Source organism: Mandrillus leucophaeus, unplaced genomic scaffold (genome assembly GCF_000951045.1).
Source record: "Mandrillus leucophaeus isolate KB7577 unplaced genomic scaffold, Mleu.le_1.0 Scaffold81, whole genome shotgun sequence".
Taxonomy (NCBI): domain Eukaryota; kingdom Metazoa; phylum Chordata; class Mammalia; order Primates; family Cercopithecidae; genus Mandrillus; species Mandrillus leucophaeus.
In genome coordinates this window covers 5,036,627-5,054,965 of record NW_012108808.1, presented here as the reverse complement: position 1 = coordinate 5,054,965, position 18,339 = coordinate 5,036,627, and the positions used below count along the sequence as shown (strand labels likewise).

At 35.5% G+C, this 18,339-nt stretch overlaps 1 protein-coding gene across 5 annotated transcripts in view; it reads left to right on the top strand.

The window, feature by feature from the left end:
- NEK1 (NIMA-related kinase 1) overlaps positions 1–18,339 on the top strand; it is a 218,340-nt gene continuing 200,001 nt past the window's right edge. For 3 of the 5 annotated variants that reach the window (XM_011967803.1, XM_011967801.1, XM_011967798.1), the window contains exons 1-5: positions 1–105; positions 183–305; positions 9,317–9,481; positions 9,896–9,992; positions 12,806–12,903. In XM_011967803.1, coding sequence (XP_011823193.1) covers positions 9,365–9,481; positions 9,896–9,992; positions 12,806–12,903 — 312 coding nt within the window. In that variant the 5' untranslated portion in view covers positions 1–105; positions 183–305; positions 9,317–9,364. Of the gene's footprint in view, positions 306–9,316; positions 9,482–9,895; positions 9,993–12,805; positions 12,904–18,339 lie in introns of all 5 variants that reach the window. The other 2 variants (XM_011967802.1, XM_011967800.1) reach the window with 1 other exon arrangement.

Below are 18,339 nucleotides of genomic sequence, written 5' to 3'. Positions count from 1 at the left end.
AAACCAGTTTGTTTGTTTCGTCGGGGTAGTGTCGACCTGTCTTACGGGCGTCGCCCGAGGCAGGACGGAGTCAAACCCGTGGTGTCAACTGAAGGCGAGTGTCAGGTGTGGAGGGTCTCAGTGCCCCCTTTCAGTCTGGACTGTGAGCTGCTGCGGTTAGACAGACTTGGTTTCTCTTTCAGGATGTCATTTTCAAAATGCGGGATGGTACCTCTGCTTTATTAGCCCCATAGGAAGACTGCCACACCTAGACTGACGCTTATTAGTCATCACCGTTATTTCTACTAACGTCCTGTGTCACTGAGGTGAGTTCCAGTTGGGGGAAGCAATGACACGCAAAATGGTAAAAATCATCCTGGAAATGAGATGTGCGTAGACCAGCTTATATTGAGATTACACAGATACCTTAAGTATTTGCAGGGAAAATACCTTAATCTCATTTAAATGTTAATTCTCTAAGACACACTGTATTCCAAAGCGATTCTTGGACATTACCGTATTTTTAAAAACTAGAGCGGTAATGGGATTAAAATAATAGGAATCTTAGTATGGGTAAGCAAGCGTTTACATTGCTTATGTTGTGTCCAGTTAGGAAGCGAGTATGAGTAGTAGTTAGCTGGTTACCCTGTAATCTTAGATTTCCGTTTCCATGATTTGACACAGTTTCCATATGTAAGGCATTAATAGTCCTACTACTTTAAGAGTTTATCATAACTTTTTATGCAGGCCTATTTTTTGTTGTTTAAGATCTGCTTTAAGAAGCAGAAATATTTTTTATTGCCTTGGTAAGTTTCATTAGAAATGTTTATGAAGGATTAACAGTAGCATCCAATCTAAGTTAATGACCTTTTCTTACGATGCAGCAGTATTGTAGAGCTGATGGACGGGAGCCACATTTGGAGAGAAGTAACTCCTTGTTTCTAGTTTAGGTTTGTCTGATATTAGAGGTTCTACAGGTCTGTTTCACTTAAAATTGCCATTGTTCTAGGTGAAATGTAAGGAGCCTATTTTGTGGGAAAACAGGTTTTTTCACAGTAAAAGTCACTGTCAGGAATTTAACAAAGGTTGTCAGACTTGACCACAGGAGTTCTTTTGAGGTCGTGTGAATAATACATTGACATTGTATTCCAAGTAAATTTTGCTGTGTCTAATGTCCTGCCTTCTAATCTTAAGTCATGAACATGACTCCTTTTCACAAATGTAAATTCTTTATTTACCTGTTGGTAGTTTGCACTACTAAATCTGTTGAATATTGTCTGAGTAGACTTACAGAGAAGAAAAAATATTTTGAAAAAAGTCCAGTAGAAATTCCATTTTTGCGTTCTGCTTTTTCGAATAAAGGAAAATAAAGAGCTGCTTTCCCTGAGAAGATAAATTGACCCCCTCCCCCTATTCAAAATGGTGTTTATTGCTCAGATAGAACTGTATGTATGTATGGCTTGTAGCTGCAGACAGCTCCAAAAGACTTCTTGAAACCTGTTGCCATGCCTTTACCAATGTTTTCTTCAAGACAGCCTGTCTATAGAAGATCTGAAACACCTGATGAGAGCTTAATGCTTAACCTAAGTATGTGTTCCAGATTGATCGAAGTTGAATTTTTCCATTCATATACTCTAAAATTTTTTATGTGTGGCTCACAAAATTTTATTATGTCAAAAATTGCTTATTTGTGACTTTAAAGAAATTCTTAGTGACTGGGTGTGGTGGCTCATGCGTGTAATCCCAGCACTTTGGGAGGCCACAGTGGGCGGGTCACTTGAGGTCGGGAGTTTGAGACAAGCCTGGCCAACCTGGTGAAACCCCGTATCTACCAAAAATACAAAAAATTAGCCCTGCATGGTGGCGCGTGCCTGTAATCCCAGCTACTTGGGAGGCTAAGGCAGGAGAGTTGCTTGAACCCGGGAGGCAGGGGTTGCAGTGAGCCGAGATAGTGCCACTGCACTCCAGCCTGGGTGACCTAGCGAGGCGTCTCTCAAAAACAAAAAAAAATTCTGGGTCGGACACCGTGGCTCACACTTGTACTCCCAGCATTTTGGGAGGCCGAGGCAGGTGGATCACTTGAGGTTACGAGTGCGAGACCAACCTGACCAATATGGCAAAACCCAGTCTCTACTAAAAATACAAAAATTAGCTGGGTATGGTGTCACACTCCTGTAATCCCAGCTACTTGGGAGGCTGAGGCAGGAGAATCACTTGAACCTGGGAGGCCGAGATGGCACCATTGCACTCCAGCCTCAGCAACAGAGCAAGACTCTGTCTCAAAAAAAAAAAAAAAAAGAAAGAAAGAAAAGAAATTCTTAGTAAAATGTGAGGAAAGCTGTCTAATTTGACTAGAGGCTGAGGTCCTTTTTTCTGGGGCATAGTTCATATACTTGAAAAGAAGTATGATGCCATAGAAAAACTTTGAATGTCAAAAGTGAGGAGTTTGGAGATGGGGAATTGTTGAAGGATTTTAATTGGAGAAATTTATTTAGCCAGTATTCTTACTATTTCTATCAGATATTATTGTTTCTAATATTTATTGTTTTGAATAGATAATACCTTTGTATGGTTCAAAATTCAGAAAGTACAAAAGATTGAAAAATCTTCTCAACTACTCAGTTGCCTTCTCTGTAGGCAGTATTACTAGTTTATTGTGTATTTCTCCATAGTTATCACTTATGCAAGCCAGGGGTGCATGTGTGTATATATTTATACACATATATGAGTAACTGTAAGCATAAATATATGCTTGCCAAACAAATGATAGCATGCCATATTTATTATTCTGATCCCTAAAAATCTAACAGTGTATTGAGAAATTATATCAGTATAAAAGTTGCTGTGTTGACTGTTTGTGGATGGTTTCATTTTGCCCTGTTAGAAACAGTGCTGCAGAGGATAACTTTGTGTATACTTTGTTTTCCTACATTTGGAAATATTTATAGGGTAAATTCCTAGAAATTGAATCACCAGATCAAAGTTTCTGTACCCTTGTAATTTTGGTAGATATTGCCAAATTATTTTCCTTAGTGCTTGTACCAATTTATACTCCCACCATATTGTTTCTTTCTATTCCCCCACAGTATGGTACAATAATCAACTGTGAATTTTGCCATTCTAATTGATGAAACATGCTGTCTCTTGTACTTAAAAAAAAAAAATTGTGGTAAAATATACATAATATAAAACTTACCCCTTGTACTTTAAAATTCTTCTTCTTTTTTTTTTTTTTTTTTTTTTTGAGAGGGAGTCTCGCTCTGTTGCCCAGGCTGGAGTGCAGTGGCCTGATCTCAGCTCACTGCAACCTCTGCCTCCCAGGTTCAAGCGATTCTCCTGTCTCAGCCTCCCGTGTAGCTGGGACTGCAGGCACGTGCCGTCACGCCCAGCTAATTTTTTGTATTCTTGGTAGAGATGGTGATCTCACCATGTTGGTCAGCCTGACATCAAACTCCTGACCTCAGGAGATCCACCTCCCTCAGCCTCCCAAAGTGCTGGGATTACAAGCATGAGCCACCATGCCCACCCAAAATTGTATATCGTTTTACAGGAGATTTGGTATCGTGGCACATTTTAACATAATTTGTATTCATTCTTGGTGTTAACATTTAACTTCGTATTCTTTGTCCACTTTTCTGTTGGATTGCTGCGTTTTTTGGTCGTATAAATATGTACAAGCTTTTTGTTAGAAAAGTGGCATCTTTGTAATAGCTAAAATATTGGTCTAGTCATACTAATCCCTCAAAGCTTTTTGATTTTGTGTTGTGCTTAAGCTACCCACTCTTAAGAGAGAAGTCATTCTCCTATGTTTTATTTTATTACTATTATGCTTTTATTTCTTACATTTCAGTATTTTAGCATCTAGAATTTAGGTTAGTGTAAAATGAGGAAATAAATTAACTTTTTTTTCCCCACATGGGAAAGCCCCAAAGCTTATGTTTTTATTAGGACAGCATTAACTATAGAGATTAGGAATGAAAATCTTTATGATATTGAGTCTTCCTATATATTTCTTTCTCCACCACCGCCCCCGCCATCCCGGTGTGGTGGTGTTGTTTTTGAATATTTTTCTGTCAGTTTTTTTGTTGAGTATTTTCTGTTGGTTCATTTTATAGGTTACTAATCCTGCCTTCTGCTGTGTCCTGTCTGCCATAAATCCATGAATGAGTTCTTAATTTCAGATATTTTATATTTTGGTTTTAGAATGTCTGCTTTTTAAAAATAAATTTTAAGGCTGGGCGTGGTGGCTCACGTCTGTCATCCCAGCGCTTTGAGAGGCTGAGGCGGGCGGATCACGAAGTCAGAAGATCGTGACCATCCTGGCTAACACAGGGAAACCCGGTCTTTACCAAAAATACAAAAAAATTAGCCAGGTGTGGTGACGGGCGCCTGAAGTCCCAGCTACCCGGGAGGCTGAGGCAGGAGAATGGCGTGAACCCCGGGAGGCGGAGCTTGCAGTGAGCAGAGAACACGCCACTGCACTCCAGCCTGGGCGACAGTGCGAGACTCCATCTCAAAAAAGATAAAAAATTAAAAATTAAATAAATTTTAATTCTTTGTTGAAATTTTCCATCTTTTAAAAAAATCTGTTTTATCCATCTTTTTATCTTATTTTCTTAGACATATTCATTAATCATGGTTACTTTCAAGTCCTCTATTGGTAACTTCATATTTAAGTCATTTGCGAGTCTATATCTGTTTTTTTTTAATAAATGTGCATCATTATTTTTTGATGAGATACTAGACATTGTGAATGAAAAGTCTTAGAGGCTCTGAAACATGTATCTTGTAAACATTGTTAGTTTTGTTTTGGCAGTCTGATGAAGTATTAATGAATAACTTTAGTTTTATCCATGGTTGTTTTTAGGCTTTGTTAGGATGAGACTGTTTAAGTCCTCCTCCATGTAGGCACAGCTTAAGAACAGAAAAACAGGAGCAGAACTTACTGTAGATTTTTGGACTCCTTCTATTCTTTCTCATCTTCTCCAGGATTCTGGTAGCCCTGAACTCTGACTGCTTTCTCTCTTCAGCAAGACTGCTGCTTTGTACTTGAGCTCCATTGTACTGTAGCACAGTTTGGAGACTCTCTTCAGGGAAAAGGATGAGATGAATGTAGAACCCACTAGTATGTTCCCACCTTTCAGTGATTATAGCCCCTCAATGCATTGCTGTTTCTTTATATATTTTATTCAAGTTTTAAATTATTTTTGAAGGTGGGGTGATCTGATACTAAGGACACCATCTTGGTTGAAAGAGAGTCTCACTGTTTCTTATGTAGACTTTCACTTAATCGCCTAGATCATAGATGGTATTTGCATTCTTAGTTGTGCCTGGTATACCCAATCTAGAGATATCTGTGGTCTTCTTTCAAGAAGGGAGAGGAGTACTTATCTGACTGGGAGAGGTAGAGGAGGCCAACTGTCTGACACTTTTTACACAAGCTCTTAACTATCCTGTTTGAGTCCTAATATTATCCTCACTCTTAGACGCCCCAGTACTTCCAATTATTGAGCTAGTTTGTGGTAGGAATTGACTTGTTTCTGAATTATTTCCCGCTGCTGGCTTAAGGTACAGCTTTTCTCTAGCCTCCTAAGTCAGTTGCTGCGTGTTCTTTTGTGTTTGCCAGTTTCCAGAATTGTATTGCTGTTGCCTTCTCTTCTGCTCTGCCTTTTTGGTAATTCCTTTAAAGTCATGTTCGTTAGGTTCGGAGAAGTAGTAGAGGTAGATATGTATGGTCAATCTAGTATGCTTAACTGTAGATTGCAGTTTATTTATTTTTACTTTTTAAAGAATTAGGCTAAAGAAATTAGTAAGACTTCTTTTAATTTTTTGATGGAATGGCTTTCCCCATCACTCTTACTGTTTGAGGCGAAGAGTATAATTCTAAACAGTGTTGACATTTCCTATTTTCTGACTTTTTAATTTTCTTCTCCTTGAGTCATAGACTAGTCGAGTTGGCAAGGTCTATAAAATGGCCTTACATTTAAATCTTTCATGTTTCTAGATAAAGAAACTGAAGTCCACAAAAAGGCAGATGGTTAGTTTTTGATTATGTAGCTCGTCTTGTCTCTTGATTCTGAATTCATTGCTTTATTATATGACATAACTCTTTGGAAAGCTCAAATGTCAAAAAAATCTCTGATTTTTTCCTTGTTGCTTATCTTCAAGATCAGATATGTATTATAGAGATTGGATTGATGTAATTATTAGAGACCTTAAGAACACTATAGAGTGGGTAAAGTTGGTATTGTGGTTGTAATGTGATGTTGGAAACTGAGTGGTAGAAAAGGCAATCATTAATATGAGTTTGTTACAATACTGAAGTCAACAGGATTCTTATGTTCCTTCAGTTATAAGTTATGATTTTGTGGAAGGCTATAGTACAATGTGTTACTGTCTTCTATTTCATTTGGTATGAAAAATTTTATGGAATTATAATTCAATTGAGAAGTCTCACAACTAGGAAGTAGCTCAGTTAAATATATTGTAAGATGCTGAAAGTAATCTATTTTTTCATGCGTTCCCTTTTACTTCCTTTAATGTACACTGACATTACAAAGAAAGGAGAGTTTGTCTGTTTTCCTGAAAGTCATCTACCACAAGTCTTTTGTCGTTCAGAAAAGTGCCTGCATTTGACATATTTGATGGCAATTAGAGTCATCTTTCTTCACTAACAGGGTCAGTAGGTCTTCTTCATAGAGTTAGAACCACAATGTTCAGTAATGTTGTTGGCAGTAGAATGCAACACTAGGGACTTTTGGAGCTTCCATCTTGTTAGTGTGGTCCCTAGAAAGGAATTGGCAACTAAATTTTAAGGAATGGCCAAATTGACTAATTTTGTTTTCCCTCTCTTGGCAAAAAGTCACAGAATAATGGTGGTTGTGAAATAATCTCATTATATGGCTATTATTTAATTTAATTTATGAAATTTAGATTACTAAGATGAGTTTATCTTGATTTTTTTCCTAAGTAGCATAGTAATATAATACATTAAACATTCATGTTCTGGAGAAATCATTAAATTGTGGCTGGTGCCCAGAGAGCCATTATATTGTGCCAGTTAACACAACTCGGACTTGAAAATGTATTTGGAACAACTATTCTTTAACTCACTGATGCTAAAATGCTATAATAGTGGTTTTTTTCTTGTTTCTCTTAAAATTGCTAAAGGCATTCTTGTTTTCTAAGGTAGAGAAAGGCTCTTTCTCACAAAATTTCATGAGGCATAATTATCTCATCAGTGCTACCACAGGCTGAGTTCTGGCCTGTGGTCTGGTCTTGCAGGCACAGAATATGATGTTTGTCATTTAAGGAGATTGAATCATTTTTTAGAGGCAAAATAAAAACAAATTTAGCATTGATGGATGAGATGAGAACATGGGATTTTTAAATTTACAATGAGAAATATGGTAAACTGCCACAGAAATTTAAAAAGAGTTTCACGACAAGCTTATTTTCTCCTAGAAAGGAATCACACATTGGAAGCCTGCTATGAATGGAAATAAAAAAGAGCAAGCTAGGTGAATTAAATGTTTATTAGTTTCAGATTAGCATAGTAAATTCATGTATGTCTGCAATAAGGGTGATATTGCCAGTAGGTGGTACACGTTATTGTGCCACACACAAATGACTCTTTCTCACACTTTTTTCAGCTTTCACTACCTAGCTTATTGTATTCTGGCTTCTCCTGAAACTACCACTCTCTTTAAATTACTATTCCTAAAGATACTAATGACCTTAATCGATTATTTTGGTATGGTAAGGGCCTAAGTATGATACTGAAAGTAGAAATATAAAGAAAAGATTAATACGTTTGTTTATATCAAAATAATATCTTATATTTAACTAAAGGCAAATAGGATATAAGGGAAAATCATTTATGACAGTTAAGAGCTTCATCACATAAGGAGTTTTTACAAATTAAAGACTAACCCAATATAAAATGATTAAAGAACATGGATAAATAGTTCAAAAGAGAAGAAAATAGAAATGTTCAATAAATGTGGCCAGGCATTGTGGCTCACACCTCTAATCCCAGCACTTTGGGAGGCCGAGGTGGGCAGATCAGGTCAGGAGTTCAAGACCAGCCTGGCCAACATGGCGAAACCCCATCTCTACTAAAAATACAAAAATTAGCTGGATGTGGTGGCACACACCTGTAATCCTAGAATCACTGGAACCTGGAAGGCAGAGGTGCAGTGAGCCGAGATGACGCCACTGCACTCCAGCTTGGGTGACAGAGTAAGACTCTGTCTTAAAAAAAAGAAAGAAAGAAAAAGGAAAATAAAAAAATGTTCAATAAATGTGGAAGAGTTTTTCAAATTTACTGGTAAGCAAAAGAAATTAAAAATGAAACACCGTTTTCCCCATTAGATGTAAGGAGTAACAACAATAACAAATAGTGACACAGTGCTCACATGTGCCAAGTGCTGTTTTCAGTACATTCTTAAATTAACTAATTCTTCTACCAGTTCTGTAAATATGTACTATGGTTATTCACATTTTACGTATGACCAAACTGAGCACATAAAGATAAGTAACTTACATAAGTTTACATAACGAAAAGTGATAAAGCTAAGATTTAAACCTAAGTTCTCTGACTCTAAAAGTTTTAGTGTTCTTTAACTATTACCCGTTATTGCTGCTCAAAGATTTTAATAAATAATAATCAGTTTTTTGTTATTATAAATGACGTTACAGTAAACATCTCCCTGAATACAAAAAATAGTAATAACCAGTGTTAATAAGGGTACCTAGTAGCAGGCATTACTGGCTGAATATATATTAGTAGACATTTCTGTTAAGACACTTAATATGTTTGAAAGCCATACTGTAACATGGGCATATTCTTTGAATTCAGAATTTATCCTAAGGAAATCCTTACCATAAACACAATAAAATATGTGTACAAAAACTATCTGAAATTGTTCTATAATAGCAAACATTTTAAATGAATGTTGAATAAAAGGGGATTGGTTAAACAACTTCAAGAAATAGTGTATTATTAGGCTTTCATTCTTTTTGGAGAAAATAAAGTAATGCTACTAATTAATTCATGTAAGTTTGCCTTTCTCTCTATACGTTAAGTATATGCAGTATTTGGCTTTCCAAAGCCTTCTTATAAAGTTGAAATATCACCATTTGTTTTTTCTTTTCTCTTTTTAGATGTAATTAGGTTGTACTAGTACAGTATATAAAGTGTAACTTTTAGTAAATATATTAAATATCCTTTTTTTAAATGTTAGCAAATCACTAAAGAATTAGATTTTGAATTAAACATTGAAATTGTTATAATGTTTTATCTCTCATGTTATAAATGCTTTATCTTTTTTGTTAGTTTTTTAAATGTCTAGCATATCTGTAAAGATGCCTTAGAAAAAGAATCATGGAGAAGTATGTTAGACTACAGAAGATTGGAGAAGGTTCATTTGGAAAAGCCATTCTTGTTAAATCTACAGAAGATGGCAGACAGTATGTTATCAAGGAAATTAACATCTCAAGAGTAAGTATATTTTTAGTTTGGTTTCATAAGTAATAGTTTGGTTACATTAGAACTCATTGCTAGAGATTTTCTTTAAAAAAAAAAAAAAGGGTAATTGATAACCAAAAGCAAAAGATTCCTTTATTCCCACTAATATCAGAATAGCCTATATATATTCTTTCAGATTTTTTCTATGATATGTGCTTATATTTATGTGTTTAGAAAAATGTACTTGCTGTTCTGTAACCTAATCTAGTTTGGACATCTTAAAATGTTTCTACTTTCAGATTCAACTCATTCTTTTTAACTTCTTGCTGTCTTTTGTTGATTGAACTGTATTAATACTATTATATTTTAACCACTCGCCTATTGATGAACTTTTAGGTTGTGTATTAATGGTTTCATTTATTATTTTCTTTTCTCCTCCCATTTAAGATGTCCAGTAAAGAAAGAGAAGAATCAAGGAGAGAAGTCGCAGTATTGGCAAACATGAAGCATCCAAATATTGTCCAGTATAGAGAATCATTTGAAGGTCAGATAAATTATGTGAGAGAGTTAAAAAATCCTAAGACATTAATAAATCTTTTTGTGAATACATTCTTAGGAAAAAGATATCATTTTCACTTAAAAACATACGCATGTGAATATCAGCTTGATTCAGTGACAATACTGATATCATGCCTGCATAATTTATTTTATTTTATTTTTTAATTGAGACAGAGTCTTGCTCAGTGGCCCAGGCTGGAGTTTAGGGGCATGATCTCAGCTTACTTCAACCTCTGCCTCCCAGGTTCAACTGATTCTCGTGCCTCAGCCTCTCAACTATGCCTGTATAATTTAATACTAGCTGTTACTAGTGATTTCTTTAAAAGAAGCAATGCAGTAAGTGCAAGAATTTGGACAGAGCAAGAACAGTAATTTACGTATTTTAGAACTGAACTTCCTGTAAGTGCTGCCACCGCTGCCACTGAGAAAATGTTCTGATCTTTACAAAGTATTCTCACTCAGTATGTTCCTCTATACCTCACTATTAAATTAGTGAAAGTTTTCTCAAGTTCTTAAAATATTATAGCTATAATACTGTTTTGGAACTATATGCATTATATTTAATAATGCAGGTATTAAGATAAGTCAAAGCTTCTCTAAAGGCAGGTCAAAGTGGTTTATTGAAGTCCTATCCAAATATTCTCATTATTATAAATTTCTATAAACTAAAAAACAGGTAATCTAGGTTGAAAGTAGAAGATAATTGAAATGACTCGGGGACATATTACATACCAGTTTCAGAGTCTGAATTAGAGCTAAAGTTACTATGTTCCCAGATGAACTCAGTGTCTACTATAAAAGTATGTTCTACTTTTATAAAAATGTGATTCAATTGATACATTATGTCATAAGGTACTGTATTTTTTATGCTGGCAGTGAAATGAAGATTTATATTTCATGTGAAAAAGTACAATATTAACCAACTTTTCCTTTTGAGGACCTTGAATTTTCTCTTATCTTTCTCCTGGTATCTATCTTTTAGTTTCTTTTTTTCATTGTTGTTAACAAAATTTTAATGTTTCAAGTTAAAAGGTTTTGAGCAAATATTCCAGCAGATATTTTGAATTTGTATTGACTGCTTCACATAGAAACATCTGTATGATTCAAAAGGAGTGGCATATTTTAAAAATAAGGCTTTATTATTTCTCTTAGTTTTAGAAGAATACATGCTCATGACAAACATAAATGATAGCATACTATATGTAATTTTTTGCTTTTTCTTATGCTACATACATTATAACATCTATATATATGTTTTATAAATAGTGAATTATACAGTTTTCAGGAGTTTTTTTCACATTGTAATTTCTCACATGTATATTTGGATGATCTTTCCAGGTCAACCATAGAAAGTCATTCAGATTCTTAATTAGCTTTATCATATAGATTCTTATCCCAGTGGCACATTACAAACAGTAAATGAAAAGAAGATATGTGCACCACGAGTGACAAAGATGAAAAATGTCACCACAGAGTATGAGAAATAAATACTTCTAGAGGCTGGGTGCAGTGGCTCACAACTGTAATTTCAACAATTTTGGGAGGCTGAGGTGGAAGGATCTCTTGAGCCCAGGAATTTGAGACCAGCCTGGGAAACATAGGGAGACCCCATCTGAACAAAAATTTAAAAAATTAGCCAGGTGTGGTGGTGCATGCCTGTGGTTCCAGCTACTCTAGAGGCTAAGGTGGGAGGATTGTTAGAGCCCGGGAGGTCAAGGCTACAGTTAGCCACGATTGTGCCATTGCACTCTAGCCTGGACCCTGTCTCAAAAGAAAAAAAAAAAAAATTACTACTGGAAATAAGGCCATAACACAGACAGTAAAAGAAGTGAGAACTAGGAAAACTGTTCTTTGAGTTGTGATAGTCTCAGTGTTATGTAGTGATTCAGAAAATGTTAAAAGTGATATTGGCCACTCTTTCTTACTTGAGAAGTAAGGCATGGAAAGGATGATTGAAGTGTTCTTCTAAGCTGGACACAGTAGCATGGGCTTGTAGTCCCAGCTGTTGGGGAGGCTGAGGCGAGAGGTTCACTTGAGCCCAGGAGCTCAAGGTCAGCATGGGCAAAATAGTGAGACCCTTTTTCTGGAAAAAATTAAAAAAAGCCTAAATTAAAAGAAGTGTTCTTCTAGTCCTTTCTATCTAGGAAGAAACATAGAAGTCCCTTTCTCTGTGGACTGAGACATAAAGGTGGATAGGGCAGTGCCTATCTTCATGTTTGTTCACAAATCATATACAATTATTTAAAAAGTGCATAAAATTAAAGAAAGCTCCAAGGGGGTGGAAACTGTGTCCTATTATGTCCTATACACTATTGAATCCTTAGAGTTTATCACAACATTTATTATTGTATTTGTTTAATAAGTAAGTGATTAAAGTGGATAAAACAAAGCAGATAATTAGTGGCCAGTTGGAAAACAAAGATAAACCATCTCTGATATGATATATTGGTGGAAAAACATGATTTTATATGTGACATTTAAGAAATTGTATTTATTGAATGAAATCAAGTATATCTGCATTTTTTAATATATTCAGAGATGTTTAGGTCAATGTGAATAGCACTATTCAATAAAATGGTGTATTTTTAACAGAAATCATTAATGATAGAGTTTTCTGTTAACCCAAGTCATTATATAATCTTTGTGACCAGTATGTCTTGACTTTGTGCCCTAATTCTTATGAGTATGGTCCTGTTCTTTGTTTAGCAGATCTTTTTAATAAGCCTTTAAGTACCTCTAATTTAGCCATGCTTTTAATATACGTTTTTAAAAGTGGACTGTAATGTTTGTATTTTGTAGAAAATGGTTCTCTCTACATAGTGATGGATTACTGTGAGGGAGGGGATCTGTTTAAGCGAATAAATGCTCAGAAAGGCGTTTTGTTTCAAGAGGATCAGGTAAGTTTGCATGTAGGAAATTGACTCTTACTCTATTGAGAAGTAGTTCAAAATTTGTTTATTTATGTGTGTATTCGTTTTTAACTATAAATGCTAATCATAATTACTACGGCAGTTTGGTATCATATCAATATTTTAAAATTCTTTCCCTCTAATTAGCTGCCACCTTTGTTCAGTTGCCCATCTCATCTACAGTCTGTAATGTATTGTTATCTCTGTGATGTATGTTATATATAACATGTGTCTATGTATATGCCTTAATTATTCATTATAACTGACTAATTAGTCTATATCCTGTCAGTCTGGCTTACTGCTGCCAGACCATATATTCCTAAAATGTGGCTTTGCCAGGTAACTCCAGCTCTAGAAGCCTTGCATTGGCAACTGCATTAAATCTAATCTCTCTTTTGATTTCCAGAATCTCTAAAATATGGCCCTTTTCTACCTAAGCAGCCTTATTTTTTTGTATTTCCTAACCTGTACCTCTTTTCATTTACTTTAACAGATATTTATTAAGCATATACTTTGTATCAGGCACTGGGCCACATGTTTGTACATCTCATTGTCCTCCCTGTGTATTTGTTCTTATTATTTCATTTATTTTGGTAAGCCTTTTCCCCAAATTTCCTGTTATTAATACTCTACCTTTTTTTTAAGCTCAGTTCAAGTCCCAGCTTCTTTGAATTTTCTATAACTACTTTAATCTGTGATCTTTTCCTTCTCTAAATTCCTATCACATTTCTTATTATCACCAGTTCTTAATTTTAATTGCCTGCTTTTACATAGGGGACTAGGGGGAGCACTGTGCTAGCAGTGTTGTATATGTTATCTCTTCTAATTTGGATAAGTTTTTTCAATTTATAAGGAATCCAAGAGAAGTTAAGTGACTTGCCCCAAATCACATAGTCAGTGTTTGAACCCATCTCTCACTGTAAAGTTTATAACATTTTCTTTTCACACAATTAAATTCTAAAAGTATTGAAGTATACAGAAATGGAAAGTCTTCTTTCTCCCCCCTTTCGTTCCTGAGATTACTACTGCTTTTAGTTTGGTGTATTCTTCCAGACTTTCTTTTCCATACTTAACATAAGTACATATATACATTAAGACACACACATTCAGCAATGGGATATTATTATTTTTAAGATAAGCTCTCGTTCTGTCACCTGAGCTGGAGTGCAGTGGCACCATCACAGCTCATTGCTGCCTTTTACTCCTGAACACAAGCAATTCTCCCACCTCACCTGCCCGAGTAGCTGGTGCTACGGGAACGTGGCACTGTGCCTGTCTAATTTTTAAATTTATTTTATTATTATTATTATTTATTTATTTTGTAGAGATGAGGTCTTACTGTATTGCCCAGACTGTTCTCAAACTCCTGGCTTCAAGCAATCTTCCTACCTTCGCTTCTCAAAGGCTGGGATTATAGGCATGAGCCACTGTGCCATTTCTGGCCAGGCGCAGACATGGGTTTGAGTCCTTGCTCTACTTATCAAGTTGGTAATTGTTCTGTTAACAAATTCTGAGATTATTTTCTCACTTGTTAATAGGGAGGTACCTACTATACATGTGGTGAAGGTCAAATCGTAATGTATGTTAGTATATACAGTGCTGTTTTTATTAGAACTTTGTCAGATATGTTTCATTGTCCTTATTTTCATTCATTTATCCCTATCGAACTTTAAAATGTTTGCTATTAAATGATATTCCCTTATAAAGCACATTGATATTCTATAGATTTGATTCTACTCTTTCATAAGTACTCTTAGTACATAATGGGGTGTGTATATATATGTGTGTGTGTCTGTGTGTGTGTTTGCATGTGTTTGTGTGTGTGTATCTTTTCTTCCTGGAAATTATTATGGAGATCTGTGTAGTTCATCCATCAGTGAAGTTATTCATCATAAATGACAAACATTTGGCAAGCCATTCTTTTAAGTTAATAGCGTTTTTTCTCCCCCTCTGAATAGCAAGTTTTGTTAGCACAAATAAGGATGCTATTTATTTTAGCCTATTTAAAATAAGAAGAGGTCATTTAAACTACTTTCTGGGCTTTGATACCGGAAAGCTTAGAGCCCCATTAGACTGCAGCTTAGCATCAGTTTGAGATGATTTTATCCATTTCTAGAATGTAAGTGGGGAACAAGAAGACCTGTGAAACAGATGATTCTCCAACTACTCAAGCCACTCTCTCAGTGGTACTTCCTTGTTTGCATCTTTACTGGACAAAAATCTAGTCAGGTTAAGAAGCAACCTAAGTCTATGACTTCATTAATAGAAAATAATGAGATGAACTAAGTACATTCCGTTAGACAGTCTCTACGTAGATATTTTAAAGATGTACCAGTATTTTTGTCTTATTTGCAAGTTTCGGATGAGTTTTTTTTATAGTCTCCCCACATGTGACCATAAATAATTTTCAGAATATATTCTTGATCAAAATAAAGTCTGGCCTCATTAGGATTGGTCCAAATATTTAGGTGCAGCAAGAATGTTAATTAAACAAAGAACTCGAGTTTAGTCTGAAAACCTAGAGCCTTATATTATCAAACAACTACTAAGGTTACAGAATTGATTTCTGTCTATAAGTTTTCATAAGGAATCTTGGATTGGATTTTTTAAAACTCTATTTGTTCTTCTACCCTAACATCAGGAAACTGAGCCCAATACATTCTCTACCAAATTTCACCTGTAGTACCTATAAATTGGGGTGAATTTTTTTCTTTTTGAGAGTCTCCAAATATGCCAAGGTCCCTGGTTGTTAGGAAGTGACTTTACCACTTATGACTCAGGAATCCTGTGAGTCAGATAACAGGACAGTTTCCTGGCAGCGCTGTGTAAGTATTGGTTCCACACGTTTCTTTTTCTTTTTTTTCTTTTTTTGAGACGAGTCTTGCTCTGTTGCCCAGGCTGGAGTGCAGTGGCGCAATCTTGGCTCACTGCAAGCTCCGCCTCCCAGGTTCATGCCATTTTCCTGCCTCCGCCTCCTGAATAGCTTTGACTACAGGCCCCCGCCACCACGCCCAGCTAATTTTTTTGGTTTTTTAGTAGAGACGGGGTTTCACCATGTTAGCCAGGATGGTCTCGATCTCCTGACCTCGTGATCTGCCTGCCTCGGCCTCCCAAAGTGTTGGGATTACAGTCATGAGCCACTGTGCCCAGCCTGGTTCCACATATATTTCTTAGTAGTAGGTTTGTCATAACTGATTACATGAAAATCATCTCAAATCAGGTCCTCCAGGTATGGCCTTGGTTGCACAATTGATTTGTCCAATTACATTCTGACCAAAAGGAGTATAGATTCTTATTGAACCCATGAAAATTACAATACTGTCCTGAAAAGTAAAAATACATAAAACTATTTGCTTCTGATTTCTGAGTAGATTATTAAGATCAAATATCATTTTAAGTTTATAAAAGCATAATCTAAATTGAGAATTAGACATAGCTTAAGAAAAAAAAGGGCTTCCTCATTTATTCATTAGATTTTGAACATTATACCAATCATATTCCAAACAAATAATCACAATTAAATTTTATTTAATTCATTTTTTCTTTCCTAGTAATTCTTATTCTTGATCTGCGGTCAAGCAGTTAGCGTTCATGATGTTTGTCAGCTCAGGGACTAAAAAAGTCTTAAAGAAATTCTGACTCAGTTCATTGATAAGTTCCTTGATCATTTAAGCAATGTTAGGTCAGAAACTTGTACCCAAGAGTCTATCTTCTGAAGTGCCAGTAGTTCAGCATTCCTAGTGTAGTCCTTTTCAGGAGCTTTCTGGCAAGCATCAAGCAGCAAAGTCTTACTGATAATGAGACTGAAAGACTGTGGTTAGTTTATTATAGTAACCAATAATAGAATAAAATGCTCTGTTGGGGTAGAGTACAGAGATTTGATAAGGGCTTGATGAATGTTTTTCTTGAGGATAAAAATGGAGAGCGAAGCTATTGACAAATTTCCAGGGCCTTCTCATAAAGCATGCATTTTGTGAAATATTAATAGTATTTCACCTATACAGGCTTAACCTAGGAAAGGCTGAGCATCTTTTTAGATTTGGCAAGTCTTCCCAGGCATGTCTTAGAGCAGTGTTGAGCTAATAGTTATAGTGAGAAGTATCTGAAATTTTTTTTTTCTAACAAACAGGTAACATTCTTTGGTTACTTAATCAAAGTGACAAAATACTGTGAAATATAGATGAAGGAAATAAAATTATAAGGATCTTCACGGTGAGGAACCTCTGTTCAAAAAACATAATCAAATGCTAAAATCCGTATAAAGCAGAGAAAATTATTCTGGTAGACATGAAATATCTACTCTTTGAGCAAATTACACAGACAGTAAATGGTAAGGTTTCTTTCTTCTAGTTAGGAGCTCCAAGATCAGTTTACTATTCTAATAGAGAAGCCAAGTTAAAGTTTTTCCATTAATATAATGTTTGGCAATAAAAGCTTCTCATGCCTTTAAAAACTTAATGAATCAACCCATCAAAACTGAGCATACTTTGGGAAAATTCTAACACATTTTATTACACATAGAAATCTCAGTTTTGGAGCAGAGAAGATGGATTATAGTAGTGCTTGGTGCTATAAGGCAGTCTGCACTAATGCAAAATAACATACAACTGTAATTCAGACAATTATAATTACTGTATGGTGCTTGGTATAATACAACATAACATTTGAATTTAAAAGTCTTCTGAACAAGAGAATCCCATTTTCGAAACAGTGTTTTGTAAATATTAATATAGAAGTAATGTGTACAATGAAATAAAAAGCACAGATTAGAAGCAGGGTTACAATTTTAAAGGGCTTCCCTCTCCTCCAAGTCCTACCCCATGTAGTCGAACCCTGATGTAGCAAGAGTCTGAGCTAGGGTAGACAAAGGGAATGAAAATGTAACATTTATATTTTATAAACTGTGCCTTTCTTCTCTGCTTTGCTTATATATTCCAACAAAAACTGAGCTCAGGAATCACCTCCTCTGTCCAGCTTTATTTTATCACCTCCAGGCTGCATTGACTCTCCTCTATGCTTCTTCAACTCAGCGCATTACCTACCTTTAATTACTGGTTTACTTACCCATCTCCCTCTATAGTCTTTGATATGGATCAATAAACAATGGCCTGTGAACCAAATTTGGCCCCCTCTCTCTGTTTGTAAATAAAGTTTTATTAGAACACAGCTAAACTTAATTGTTTACTTGTAATCTGTGGTTGCTTTTGTGCTATAGTGGAAGAGTTGAGTTGAGACAGAAACCATCTGGCCTGCAAAGCCTAAAATATTTACTGTCTGGCCATTTACAGAATACATTTGCTGACCTCTGGTCTCTGAGCTCTTTCATTAACTTTTTTTTGCTAGTTCCTGCACATATCTGGTACATTTTTGGTACTGAATAAATTTTTTGTCAAATTAAGAAGTACAAGTACGGGAAATTTAGTA